The sequence below is a fragment of the Oncorhynchus mykiss genome, chromosome 26, assembly GCF_013265735.2.
Source record: "Oncorhynchus mykiss isolate Arlee chromosome 26, USDA_OmykA_1.1, whole genome shotgun sequence".
NCBI classification, from domain to species: Eukaryota; Metazoa; Chordata; class Actinopteri; order Salmoniformes; family Salmonidae; genus Oncorhynchus; species Oncorhynchus mykiss.
In genome coordinates, this window is record NC_048590.1 from 4,065,409 (window position 1) to 4,079,778 (window position 14,370).

General features: G+C 43.1%; 1 protein-coding gene across 2 annotated transcripts in view; it reads right to left on the minus strand.

Annotated features, from left to right (window-relative positions):
- Positions 1–8,636: 8,636 nt before the first annotated feature.
- Positions 8,637–14,370, minus strand: part of LOC110516700 (asc-type amino acid transporter 1) — an 84,000-nt gene continuing 78,266 nt past the window's right edge. Inside the window, exons 10-11 of one of the 2 annotated variants that reach the window (XM_036963774.1) lie at positions 10,140–10,317; positions 8,637–8,818 (exon numbers count right to left, since the gene is read on the minus strand). In XM_036963774.1, the coding sequence (XP_036819669.1) occupies positions 8,715–8,818; positions 10,140–10,317 (282 nt within the window). In that variant the 3' untranslated portion in view covers positions 8,637–8,714. The remainder of the gene's footprint in view (positions 8,819–10,139; positions 10,318–14,370) is intronic. The other variant, XM_036963773.1, reaches the window with a different exon arrangement.

Here is a 14,370-nt window from a genome sequence, read left to right on the forward strand (position 1 = left end):
ATAACACAGATGATAGTAGAGATAACACTGATGATAGTAGAGGTACCACTGATGATAGTAGAGATACCACTGATGATAGTAGAGATAACACTGATGATAGTAGAGGTACCTACCACTGATGATAGTAGAGGTACCTACCACTGATGATAGTAGAGGTACCACTGATGATAGTAGAGATACCACTGATGATAGTAGAGATACCACTGATGATAGTAGAGGTACCACTGATGATAGTAGAGATACCACTGATGATAGTAGAGGTACCACTGATGATAGTAGAGATACCACTGATGATAGTAGAGATACCTACCACTGATGATAGTAGAGGTATCACTGATGATAGTAGAGATAACACAGATGATAGTAGAGATAACACTGATGATAGTAGAGGTACCACTGATGATAGTAGAGATACCACTGATGATAGTAGATGTACCACTGATGATAGTAGAGATAACACTGATGATAGTAGAGGTACCACTGATGATAGTAGAGGTACCACTGATGATAGTAGAGGTACCACTGATAATAGTAGAGATACCACTGATGATAGTAGAGATAACACAGATGATAGTAGAGGTACCACTGATGATAGTAGAGGTACCACTGATAATAGTAGAGATACCACTGATGATAGTAGAGATAACACAGATGATAATAGAGGTACCACTGATGATAGTAGAGGTACCACTGATGATAGTAGAGATACCACTGATGATAGTAGAGATAACACAGATGATAGTAGAGGTACCACTAATTATAGTAGAGGTAAATACCACTGATGATAGTAGAGATACCACCGATAATAGTAGAGATACCACTGATGATAGTAGAGGTACCACTGATGATAGTAGAGATACCTACCACTGATGATAGTAGAGGTACCTACCACTGATGATAGTAGAGGTACCTACCACTGATGATAGTAGAGGTACCACTGATGATAGTAGAGATACCACTGATGATAGTAGAGATACCACTGATGATAGTAGAGATACCACTGATGATAGTAGAGGTACCTACCACTGATGATAGTAGAGATACCTACCACTGATGATAGTAGAGATACCACTGATGATAGTAGAGGTACCACTGATGATAGTAGAGGTACCACTGATGATAGTAGAGATACCACTGATGATAGTAGAGATACCACTGATGATAGTAGAGGTACCACTGATGATAGTAGAGATACCACTGATGATAGTAGAGGTACCACTGATGATAGTAGAGATACCACAGATGATAGTAGAGGTACCACTGATGATAGTAGAGGTACCACTGATGATAGTAGAGATACCACTGATGATAGTAGAGATACCACTGATGATAGTAGAGGTACCACTGATGATAGTAGAGATACCACTGATGATAGTAGAGGTACCACTGATGATAGTAGAGGTACCACAGATGATAGTAGAGGTACCACTGATGATAGTAGAGATACCACTGATGATAGTAGAGGTACCACTGATGATAGTAGAGGTACCACTATGCACACAAAACAAACACAAAAAATGATGAAAATATAAATTGTCACTTTTGTTCCTCAGAATTATATTTAATAAACTATTATTGTTATCATCATACATTTCATATTATTTTACAAAACAGAAAAGTACACCAAAAATACACCCTAGTTACAGTACGTATGTTTAGCATCACAATACGTCGGAGGAATGCGATGTTTACCGTGAACCCCTGACACTTTTACGTTACACAATATTTACATTGTTGTGTTGAGCTAACAACGTGCCTCACTGTGGTAGGGCTGGAAGGAAACTGTAGAAAACAGACAGACATGTTTACAGTATTAGGAAGGAAACTGTAGAAAACACACAGACATGTTTACAGTGTTAGCATTGAGGAAGGAAACTGTAGAAAACAGACAGACATCTTTACAGTATTAGGAAGGAAACTGTAGAAAACACACAGACATGTTTACAGTGTTAGCATTGAGGAAGGAAACTGCAGAAAACACACAGACATCTTTACAGTATTAGGAAGGAAACTGTAGAAAACAGACAGACATGTTTACAGTATTAGGAAGGAAACTGTAGAAAACACACAGACATGTTTACAGTGTTAGCATTGAGGAAGGAAACTGTAGAAAACAGACAGACATCTTTACAGTATTAGGAAGGAAACTGTAGAAAACACACAGACATGTTTACAGTGTTAGCATTGAGGAAGGAAACTGCAGAAAACACACAGACATCTTTACAGTATTAGGAAGGAAACTGTAGAAAACACACAGACATCTTTACAGTATTAGGAAGGAAACTGTAGAAAACACACAGACATGTTTACAGTATTAGCAATGAGGAAGGAAACTGGAGAAAACACACAGACATGTTAACAGTATTAGCAATGAGGAAGGAAACTGTAGAAAACACACAGACATGTTAACAGTATTAGCATTGAGGGTGTGGGTGCGTTCCTGGAGAGGTTTTTCTCAGGCAGCTCATAAATATGACATATTGAAATCTTCTGAGATGTGCAGCATGACTGCAAAACAGACCACCTGGAACACACCCAGTGTGTGTGAAGCAGCAGACCCAGACCTTTCAGGAGAAGTCCTGGTGAACTACACAGTATGCAGAGGAGGAGGGGCTAGGGATACACAGAGGAGGAGGGGCTAGGGATACACAGAGGAGGAGGGGCTAGGGATACACAGAGGAGGAGGGGCTAGGGATACACAGAGGAGGAGGGGCTAGGGATACACAGAGGAGGAGGGGCTAGGGATACACAGAGGAGGAGGGGCTAGGGATACACAGAGGAGGAGGGGCTAGGGATACACAGAGGAGGAGGGGCTAGGGATGCACAGTGACTGTCTGTAGAGGAGGCGGGGACTAGGGATACACAGTGACTGTCTGTAGAGGAGGCGGGGACTAGGGACACACAGTGACTGTCTGTAGAGGAGGCGGGGACTAGGGACACACAGTGACTGTCTATAGAGGAGGCGGGGACTAGGGACACACAGTGACTGTCTGTAGAGGAGGAGGGACTAGGGACACACAGTGACTGTCTGTAGAGGAGGCGGGGACTAGGGACACACAGTGACTGTCTGTAGAGGAGGAGGGACTAGGGACACACAGTGACTGTCTGTAGAGGAGGAGGGACTAGGGACACAGTGACTGTCTTTAGAGGAGGAGGGACTAGGGACACACAGTGACTGTCTGTAGAGGAGGAGGGACTAGGGACACACAGTGACTGTCTTTAGAGGAGGAGGGACTAGGGATACACAGAGGAGGAGGAGGAGGGGCTAGGGATACACAGTGACTGTCTGTAGAGGAGGAGGGGACTAGGGACACACAGTGACTGTCTGTAGAGGAGGAGGGACTAGGGACACACAGTGACTGTCTGTAGAGGAGGAGGGACTAGGGATACACAGAGGAGGAGGAGGAGGGGCTAGGGATACACAGTGACTGTCTGTAGAGGAGGAGGGACTAGGGACACACAGTGACTGTCTGTAGAGGAGGAGGGACTAGGGACACACAGTGACTGTCTGTAGAGGAGGAGGGACTAGGGATACACAGTGACTGTCTGTAGAGGATGAGGGACTAGGGATACACAGTGACTGTCTGTATTGAAGGAGGGACTAGGGACACACAGTGACTGTCTGTATTGAAGGAGGGACTAGGGACACACTGACTGTCTGTAGAGGAGGGACTAGGGACACACAGTGACTGTCTGTAGAGGAGGAGGGACCAGGGACCCACAGTGACTGTCTGTGAGACCAGAAATAGACAGCATTTGTAGAACCAGAGACCATATATTTAGCCTGGGTCTAAGTATGGCTCTGTGTCAGACCTTTAAAACACATGCATGGCCTGTCACATCTGTAACAGTATAGCTAGTTATTCCCACAGATGAGAAGTGGATCCCATTCTGATAGTACTGTCTGGGACACAGTGAATTAGATGAGGAAGCGGATCCCATTCTGAAAGTACTGTCTGGGACACAGTGAATTAACTCTGTGGACTCATCATTTCATAATGATTGGCAGTGCTGTTTATAGGCAGATGGGCAGGAAGCATCCGTTGATATTAGTGGCATAGTTACTTACCCCTCTGCATTAAAAACCCTGCAGAGAGATTCTAGTGCAAAACCTCAGTCCTCACAATCTAGGCTATAAAAAGGCAATAAACAACATGAGCATTCCTAGGCGTCGTTCCTAACGGTACCCTATTCCCTATGTAGTGCACTGCTTTTGAGCTGAGCTGTATGCACCCTGGTCTAAAGTAGTGCACTACTACCCTATAGACCCTGGTCCAAAGTAGTGCACTACTACCCTATAGACCCTGGTCTATAGTAGTGCACTACTACCCTATAGATCCTGGTCCAAAGTAGTGCACTACTACCCTATAGATCCTGGTCTAAAGTAGTGCACTACTACCCTATAGACCCTGGTCTAAAGTAGTGCACTACTACCCTATAGACCCTGGTCTAAAGTAGTGCACTACTACCCTATAGACCCTGGTCTAAAGTAGTGCACTACGTAGGGAATATGATGCCATTTGAGGGGCTCCTCTAGTCTGGAATCCCAAACACTGTTTGCATAGACTAAAATTAGTTAGAGAGTTTTCAATAGTTTTCAATCTCCTCTCTCTTTTCAGGAGATTCAATAGTTTTCAATCTCCTCTCTCTTTTCAGGAGATTCAATAGTTTTCAATCTCCTCTCTCTTTTCAGGAGTTTTCAATAGTTTTCAATCTCCTCTCTGTCTTCTCAGGAGAATCAATAGTTTTCAATCTCCTCAATAGTTTTCAATCTCCTCAATAGTTTTCAATCTCCTCTCTCTTTTCAGGAGATTCAATAGTTTTCAATCTCCTCTCTCTTTTCAGGAGATTCAATAGTATTCAATCTCCTCTCTCTTTTCAGGAGATTCAATAGTTTTCAATCTCCTCTCTCTTTTCAGGAAATTCAATAGTTTTCAATCTCCTCAATAGTTTTCAATCTCCTCTCTCTTTTCAGGAAATTCAATAGTTTTCAATCTCCTCAATAGTTTTCAATCTCCTCTCTCTTTTCAGGAGATTCAATAGTATTCAATCTCCTCTCTCTTTTCAGGAGATTCAATAGTATTCAATCTCCTCTCTCTTTTCAGGAGATTCAATAGTTTTCAATCTCCTCTCTCTTTTCAGGAGAATCAATAGTTTTCAATCTCCTCAATAGTTTTCAATCTCCTCTCTGTGTTTTCAGGAGTTTCACTAGTTGTGGACTTTGAACTTGTGCTTCAATGTCAAAGTACGTTTGACTCTATGTACTTGGCGTCTGGTATTTTAAAAAAGGCAGTTAACACCTTAAATTGCCTCGTTGAAGCAAGTCGATTGAAGCAAGTTGAGTAAGTGCTGCTGGGTTTAGTTTGGATCCTTTCACCTGCTGAATGCCTTAGGGCTTCACTGAAGCATCCGTCTTCTAGGAAGAGATAGAGAGAGACCATGGTGGTGTCAACGATGGCACCCTATTCCCTACGTAGTGCACACAAGTAGTGCACCATCAAGGGAATAGGGTGCCATTTGGGATGCAGGGGGTAACCGTTAACACCAAACTCTAGAGTTTACTACAGGTCAGACCGTATCTCATCACCACCAAACTCTAGGGGTTACTACAGGTCAGACCGTATCTCATCACCACCAAACTCTAGAGGTTACTACAGGTCAGACCGTATCTCATCACCACCAAACTCTAGAGGTTACTACAGGTCAGACCGTATCTCATTAACACCAAACTCTAGAAGTTACTACAGGTCAGACCGTATCTCATCACCACCAAACTCTAGAAGTTACTACAGGTCAGACCGTATCTCAGGTCAGACCGTATCTCATCACCACCAAACTCTAGAAGTTACTACAGGTCAGACCGTATCTCATTAACACCAAACTCTAGAAGTTACTACAGGTCAGACCGTATCTCATTAACACCAAACTCTAGAAGTCACTACAGGTCAGACCGTATCTCATTAACACCAAACACTAGAAGTTACTACAGGTCAGACCGTATCTCATTAACACCAAACTCTAGAAGTCACTACAGGTCAGACCGTATCTCATTAACACCAAACTCTAGAAGTTACTACAGGTCAGACCGTATCTCATTAACACCAAACACTAGAAGTTACTACAGGTCAGACCGTATCTCATTAACACCAAACTCTAGAAGTTACTACAGGTCAGACCGTATCTCATTAACACCAAACTCTAGAAGTTACTACAGGTCAGACCGTATCTCATTAACACCAAACTCTAGAGGTTACTACAGGTCAGACCGTATCTCAGGTCAGACCGTATCTCATCACCACCAAACTCTAGAGGTTACTACAGGTCAGACCGTATCCCATCAACACCAAACTCTAGAAGTTACTACAGGTCAGACCGTATCTCATTAACACCAAACTCTAGAAGTTACTACAGGTCAGACCGTATCTCATTAACACCAAACTCTAGAAGTCACTACAGGTCAGACTGTATCTCATTAACACCAAACACTAGAAGTTACTACAGGTCAGACCGTATCTCATTAACACCAAACTCTAGAAGTCACTACAGGTCAGACCGTATCTCATTAACACCAAACTCTAGAAGTTACTACAGGTCAGACCGTATCTCATTAACACCAAACTCTAGAAGTTACAACAGGTCAGACCGTATCTCATTAACACCAAACTCTAGAGGTTACTACAGGTCAGACCGTATCTCATTAACACCAAACTCTAGAAGTTACTACAGGTCAGACCGTATCTCATTAACACCAAACTCTAGAAGTTACCACAGGTCAGACCGTATCTCAGGTCAGACCGTACCCCATTAACACCAAACTCTAGAAGTTACTACAGGTCAGACCGTATCTCAGGTCAGACCGTATCTCAGGTCAGACCGTATCTCAGGTCAGACCGTATCTCAGGTCAGACCGTATCTCAGGTCAGACCGTATCCCATGAACTCCAAACTCTAGAAGTCACTACAGGGAAAACAGGAAGTCATAGGAAGTAGTGGGAAGTGCAGCCAAAGGAAAACCGCTGCAAATACTACTGTACCTCAGGGAGTAGTACACAGTTTAAACTTAATATCACCACAAAATCAATAGGCCGCATCAAAGAAACAAAACATTAAAAACATTACAATTCATCCCACTTGTAAGGCACAATAAAATGGACAAAGTTTAGACTCATTTCAAAAACAAATAATACTACTAAAAAAAAATAAAATAAATATCTCAGAAAACAAAAGTTCCTTGAGTACGGTGTCTTGGCATTGGTTGTCTAGTGAAGAGAAGGGGAGGAGTATCCACCAATACAACCTTTACTGATCCTGATGCCCCTCCCACTAAACACAGCCTGGGGCAGCCTCTCAGAAGTACCCGGATGGAAGAGCCTGAGGCAGCCTCTCAGAAGTACCAGGATGGAAGAGCCTGAGGCAGCCTCTCAGAAGTACCCGGATGGAAGAGCCTGAGGCAGCCTCTCAGAAGTACCAGGATGGAAGAGCCTGAGGCAGCTTCTCAGAAGTACCAGGATGGAAACTCTCTCTTTACTGTTAAGGAGAGAGCCTGTGTGGCCCAAATAGTACTCTATTCCTTATGTAGTGCACTACTTTACACCCGGGCCCATGGTGCTTTGGTCAAAAGTAGTGCACTAAAAAGGGAATAGGGTGCCATTTGGGATGCATTCAGGGAGGAGAAGGCAACGGACAGAAAGAGGTTTAACAAGTCCCTGGTAGGCGGGCGGATCAGGGCGTTCTGGCAGCTCAGCCCCTGTTAGATGGACCGAGGGAGAGAGGTGTTCAGTCGTTGTGTTTATCCGAGGCTGTGAGGGGGGGGTCGTTCAGTCATTGTGTTTATCCGAGGCTGTGAGGGGGGGGGCTCGTTCAGTTGTTGTGTTTATCCGAGGCTGTGAGGGGGAGGGGGGGGGGGGGGGGGGTTCCTTCAGTTGTTGTGTTTATCCGAGGCTGTGAGGAGGGGGGGCTCGTTCAGTCGATGTGTTTAGCCGAGGCTGTGAGGGGGGGCTCATTCAATCGTTGTGTTTATCCGAGGCTGTGAGGGGGGGGCTCGTTCAATCGTTGTGTTTATCCGAGGCTGTGAGGGGGGGCTCATTCAGTCGATGTGTTTATCCGAGGCTGTGAGGGGGGGGGCTCGTTCGCTCGTTCAGTCATTGTGTTTATTCGAGGCTGTGAGGGGGGGGGCTCGTTCGCTCGTTCAGTCATTGTGTTTATCCGAGGCTGTGAGAGGGGGCTCGTTCAGTCATTGTGTTTATCCGAGGCTGTGAGGGGGGGCTCATTCAATCGTTGTGTTTATCCGAGGCTGTGATGGGGGGGCTCGTTCAGTCATTGTGTTTATCCGAGGCTGTGAGGGGGGGGGCTCGTTCAGTCGATGTGTTTATCCGAGGCTGTGAGGGGGGGCTCGTTCAGTCATTGTGTTTATCCGAGGCTGTGAGGGGGGGGCTCGTTCAGTCAATGTGTTTATCCGAGGCTGTGAGGAGGAACTCGTTCAGTCGATGTGTTTATCCGAGGCTGTGAGGGGGGGGGCTCGTTCGCTCGTTCAGTCATTGTGTTTATCCGAGGCTGTGAGGGGGGGGGGCTCGTTCGCTCGTTCAGTCATTGTGTTTATCCGAGGCTGTGAGGGGGGAGCTCGTTCAGTCATTGTGTTTATCCGAGGCTGTGAGGGGGGGGGGGGGGGGCTCGTTCAGTTGTTGTGTTTATCCGAGGCTGTGAGGAGGAGCTCGTTCAGTCGATGTGTTTATCTGAGGCTGTGAGGGGGGTGATCTCTGACAGGTCTTCTTGGGGGAACACCACGAAACACAGCTTCTGACCCACGTAGGTCACACACTCTGGAACAGACAGGCAGGGGGTCAGAGACATATACAGTAAAGTCCCTGACTTCAACACTTGACTCAACATGAGAGTGTTTGGGTGACTCTGGAAAAGCAGGCGTGTACTGCCCTCTAGTGGTAGATGACAACTGCATGACAAAAATGTAATTCTGTTGTAAGACACATAGCCTGCAGACGGCAGCATGTCATTCTGCCTTATCAGTGTCGATACGGAGACGGCAGCATGTCATTCTGCCTTATCAGTGTCGATGCAGAGACGGCAGCATGTCATTCTGCCTTATCAGTGTCGATACAGAGACGACAGCATGTCATTCTGCTGCCTTATCAGTGTCGATGCAGAGACAGCAGCATGTCATTCTGCCTTATCAGTGTCGATACAGAGACGACGGCATGTCATTCTGCCTTATCAGTGTCGATTCAGAGACGACAGCATGTCATTCTGCCTTATCAGTGTCGATACAGAGACGACAGCATGTCATTCTGCCTTATCAGTGTCGATACAGAGACGACAGCATGTCATTCTGCCTTATCAGTGTCGATACAGAGACGACAGCATGTCATTCTGCCTTATCAGTGTCGATACGGAGACGGCAGCATGTCATTCTGCTGCCTTATCAGTGTTGATACAGAGACGGCAGCATGTCATTCTGCCTTATCAGTGTCGATACAGAGACGACAGCATGTCATTCTGCCTTATCAGTGTCGATACAGAGACGACAGCATGTCATTCTGCTGCCTTATCAGTGTCGATACAGAGACGACAGCATGTCATTCTGCCTTATCAGTGTCGATACAGAGACGACAGCATGTCATTCTGCCTTATCAGTGTCGATACAGAGACGGCAGCATGTCATTCTGCCTTATCAGTGTCGATACGGAGACGGCAGCATGTCATTCTGCTGCCTTATCAGTGTCGATACGGAGACGGCAGCATGTCATTCTGCTGCCTTATCAGTGTCGATACAGAGACGGCAGCATGTCATTCTGCCTTATCAGTGTCGATGCAGAGACGGCAGCATGTCATTCTGCCTTATCAGTGTCGATACAGAGACGACAGCATGTCATTCTGCCTTATCAGTGTCGATATGGAAACGGCAGCATGTCATTCTGCCTTATCAGTGTCGATACAGAGACGGCAGCATGTCATTCTGCCTTATCAGTGTTGATTCAGAGACGACAGCATGTCATTCTGCCTTATCAGTGTCGATTCAGAGACGACAGCATACCTAACTTAGTTGACTGTAAGTTGCTCTGACTAAGAGCGTCTGGTGAATGACCTACATGGACTTGCAATACAAGGAGTGTAGGAGTCACTCACCCACGACCCTGTAGACACATCTGGGCTTGTTCTTCCAGTGGACTCCGACGAAGTAGACGGGTACCCCGGTGAGCATGATGACGATCCCCATGCCACACACCACGGGCTCCGAGTACAGGCTGAACCCCAGCAGCACCGCCCAGAACACCAGGTAACTGATAGGGACCAACACACTCACCTGAAGGGAGAGGGGGAGGAGGGAGAGTAGAGAAGGGGAATGAGTAGAGGATAGAGGGAGGGGGGAGAGAAGAGGGAGGATGGGAAGGATGGGGGAGGGGGAGGAGGGAGAGGAGAGGGAAGATGGGAAGGATGGGGGAGGGGGAGGAGGGAGAGGAAGGAAGGAAGTAATAGACTGACAGTTCATTTCCTGGTTTCCCATCAGTAATAGAATGACAGTTCATTTCCTGGTTTCCCATCAGTAATAGACTGACAGTTCATTTCCTGGTTTCCCATCAGTAATAGACTGACAGTTCATTTCCTGGTTCCCATCAGTAATAGACTGACAGTTCATTTCCTGGTTTCCATTCAGTAATAGAATGACAGTTCATTTCCTGGTTTCCCATCAGTAATAGACTGACAGTTCATTTCCTGGTTTCCCATCAGTAATAGACTGACAGTTCATTTCCTGGTTTCCCATCAGTAATAGACTTACAGTTCATTTCCTGGTTAAGGTGTGCACAAGTAAATAGTTCCCAGATATAGTAGATATACTACCACCAGATATAGTAGCAGCAGATATAGTAGCAGCAGATATAGTAGCAGATATAGTAGCATCAGATATAGTAGCAGTAGATATAGTAGATATAGTAGCACCAGATATAGTAGCAGCAGATATAGTAGCAGCAGATATAGTAGCACCAGATATAGTAGCAGTAGATATAGTAGCAGTAGATATAGTAGCACCAGATATAGTAGCACCAGATATAGTAGCAGTAGATATAGTAGCAGTAGATATAGTAGCAGTAGATATAGTAGCACCAGATATAGTAGCACCAGATATAGTAGCAGTAGATATAGTAGCAGTAGATATAGTAGCACCAGATATAGTAGCACCAGATATAGTAGCAGTAGATATAGTAGCAGTAGATATAGTAGCAGTAGATATAGTAGCACCAGATATAGTAGCACCAGATATAGTAGCAGTAGATATAGTAGCAGTAGATATAGTAGCACCAGATATAGTAGCACCAGATATAGTAGCAGTAGATATAGTAGCAGTAGATATAGTAGCAGTAGATATAGTAGCACCAGATATAGTAGCACCAGATATAGTAGCTATAGTAGCACCAGATATAGTAGCAGTAGATATAGTAGCAGTAGATATAGTAGCACCAGATATAGTAGCACCAGATATAGTAGCAGTAGATATAGTAGCAGTAGATATAGTAGCACCAGATATAGTAGCACCAGATATAGTAGCAGTAGATATAGTAGCAGTAGATATAGTAGCAGTAGATATAGTAGCAGTAGATATAGTAGATATAGTAGCAGTAGATATAGTAGCAGTAGATATAGTAGCAGTAGATATAGTAGCAGTAGATATAGTAGCAGTAGATATAGTAGATATAGTAGCAGTAGATATAGTAGCACCAGATATAGTAGCACCAGATATAGTAGCAGTAGATATAGTAGCAGATATAGTAGCAGTAGATATAGTAGCAGTAGATATAGTAGCAGATATAGTAGCAGTAGATATAGTAGCAGATATAGTAGCAGCAGATATAGTAGCAGTAGATATAGTAGCAGATATAGTAGCAGTAGATATAGTAGCAGTAGATATAGTAGCAGATATAGTAGCAGTAGATATAGTAGCAGATATAGTAGCAGCAGATATAGTAGCAGTAGATATAGTAGCAGATATAGTAGCAGTAGATATAGTAGCAGTAGATATAGTAGCAGTAGATATAGCAGCACCAGATATAGTAGCTGTAGATATAGTAGCAGTAGATATAATAGCAGTAGATATAGTAGCAGTAGATATAGTAGCAGATATAGTAGCAGTAGATATAGTAGCAGCAGATATAGTAGCAGTAGATATAGTAGCAGATATAGTAGCAGTAGATATAGTAGCAGCAGATATAGTAGCAGTAGATATAGTAGCAGATATAGTAGCACCAGATATAGTAGCACCAGATATAGTAGCAGTAGATATAGTAGCAGTAGATATAATAGCAGTAGATATAGTAGCAGTAGATATAGTAGCAGATATAGTAGCAGTAGATATAGTAGCAGTAGATATAGTAGCAGTAGATATAGTAGCAGCAGATATAGTAGCAGCAGATATAGTAGCAGTAGATATAGTAGCAGTAGATATAGTAGCACCAGATATAGTAGCAGTAGATATAGTAGCAGTAGATATAGTAGCAGTAGATATAGTAGCAGTAGATATAGTAGCACCAGATATAGTAGCAGTAGATATAGTAGCAGTAGATATAGTAGCAGCAGATATAGTAGCAGATATAGTAGCAGATATAGTAGAACCAGATATAGTAGCAGTAGATATAGTAGCAGTAGATATAGTAGCAGCAGATATAGCAGCAGATATAGTAGCAGTAGATATAGTAGTAGATATAGTATCAGCAGATATAGTAGCAGTAGATATAGTAGCACCAGATATAGTAGCAGCAGATATAGTAGCAGTAGATATAGTAGCAGTAGATATAGTAGCACTAGATATAGTAGCAGTAGATATAGTAGCAGTAGATATAGTAGCAGTAGATATAGTAGCACCAGATATAGTAGCAGTAGATATAGTAGCAGTAGATATAGTAGCAGTAGATATAGTAGCAGCAGATATAGTAGCAGATATAGTAGCAGATATAGTAGCACCAGATATAGTAGCAGTAGATATAGTAGCAGTAGATATAGTAGCAGCAGATATAGCAGCAGATATAGTAGCAGTAGATATAGTAGCAGTAGATATAGTAGCACCAGATATAGTAGCAGCAGATATAGTAGCAGTAGATATAGTAGCAGTAGATATAGTAGCAGTAGATATAGTAGCACCAGATATAGTAGCAGCAGATATAGTAGCAGTAGATATAGTAGCAGTAGATATAGTAGCACCAGATATAGTAGCAGTAGATATAGTAGCAGTAGATATAGTAGCACCAGATATAGTAGCAGCAGATATAGTAGCAGCAGATATAGTAGCACCATATATAGTAGCAGTAGATATAGTAGCAGCAGATATAGTAGCAGCAGATATAGTAGCAGTAGATATAGTAGCAGTAGATATAGTAGCACCAGATATAGTAGCAGATATAGTAGCAGTAGATATAGTAGCAGTAGATATAGTAGCAGCAGATATAGTAGCAGTAGATATAGTAGCACCAGATATAGTAGCAGTAGATATAATAGCAGATATAGTAGCAGCAGATATAGTAGCACCAGATATAGTAGCAGCAGATATAGTAGCACCAGATATAGTAGCAGATATAGTAGCAGTAGATATAGCACCAGATATAGTAGCAGTAGATATAGCAGCAGTAGATATAGCAGCAGATATAGTAGCAGATATAGTAGCAGTAGATATAGCACCAGATATAGTAGCAGTAGATATAGTAGCAGATATAGTAGCAGTAGATATAGTAGCAGTAGATATAGTAGCAGTAGATATAGTAGCAGTAGATATAGTAGCAGATATAGTAGCAGCAGATATAGTAGCAGTAGATATAGCAGCAGTAGATATAGTAGCAGATATAGTAGCAGATATAGTAGCAGTAGATATAGCACCAGATATAGTAGCAGTAGATATAGCAGTAGTAGATATAGCAGCAGATATAGTAGCAGTAGATATAGTAGCATCAGATATAGTAGCAGATATAGTAGCAGCAGATATAGTAGCAGATATAGTAGCAGTAGATATAGCAGTAGATATAGTAGCAGTAGATATAGTAGCACCAGATATAGTAGCAGATATAGTAGCAGCAGATATAGTAGCAGATATAGTAGCAGTAGATATAGTAGCAGTAGATATAGTATCAGTAGATATAGTAGCAGCAGATATAGTAGCAGTAGATATAGTAGCACCAGATATAGTAGCACCAGATATAGTAGCACCAGATATAGTAGCAGATATAGTAGCATCAGATATAGTAGCAGTAGATATAGTAGCAGTAGATATAATAGCAGCAGATATAGTAGCAGATATAGTAGCAGTAGATATAGTAGCATCAGATATAGTAGCAGTAGATATAGTAGCATCAGATATAGTAGCAGTAGATATAGT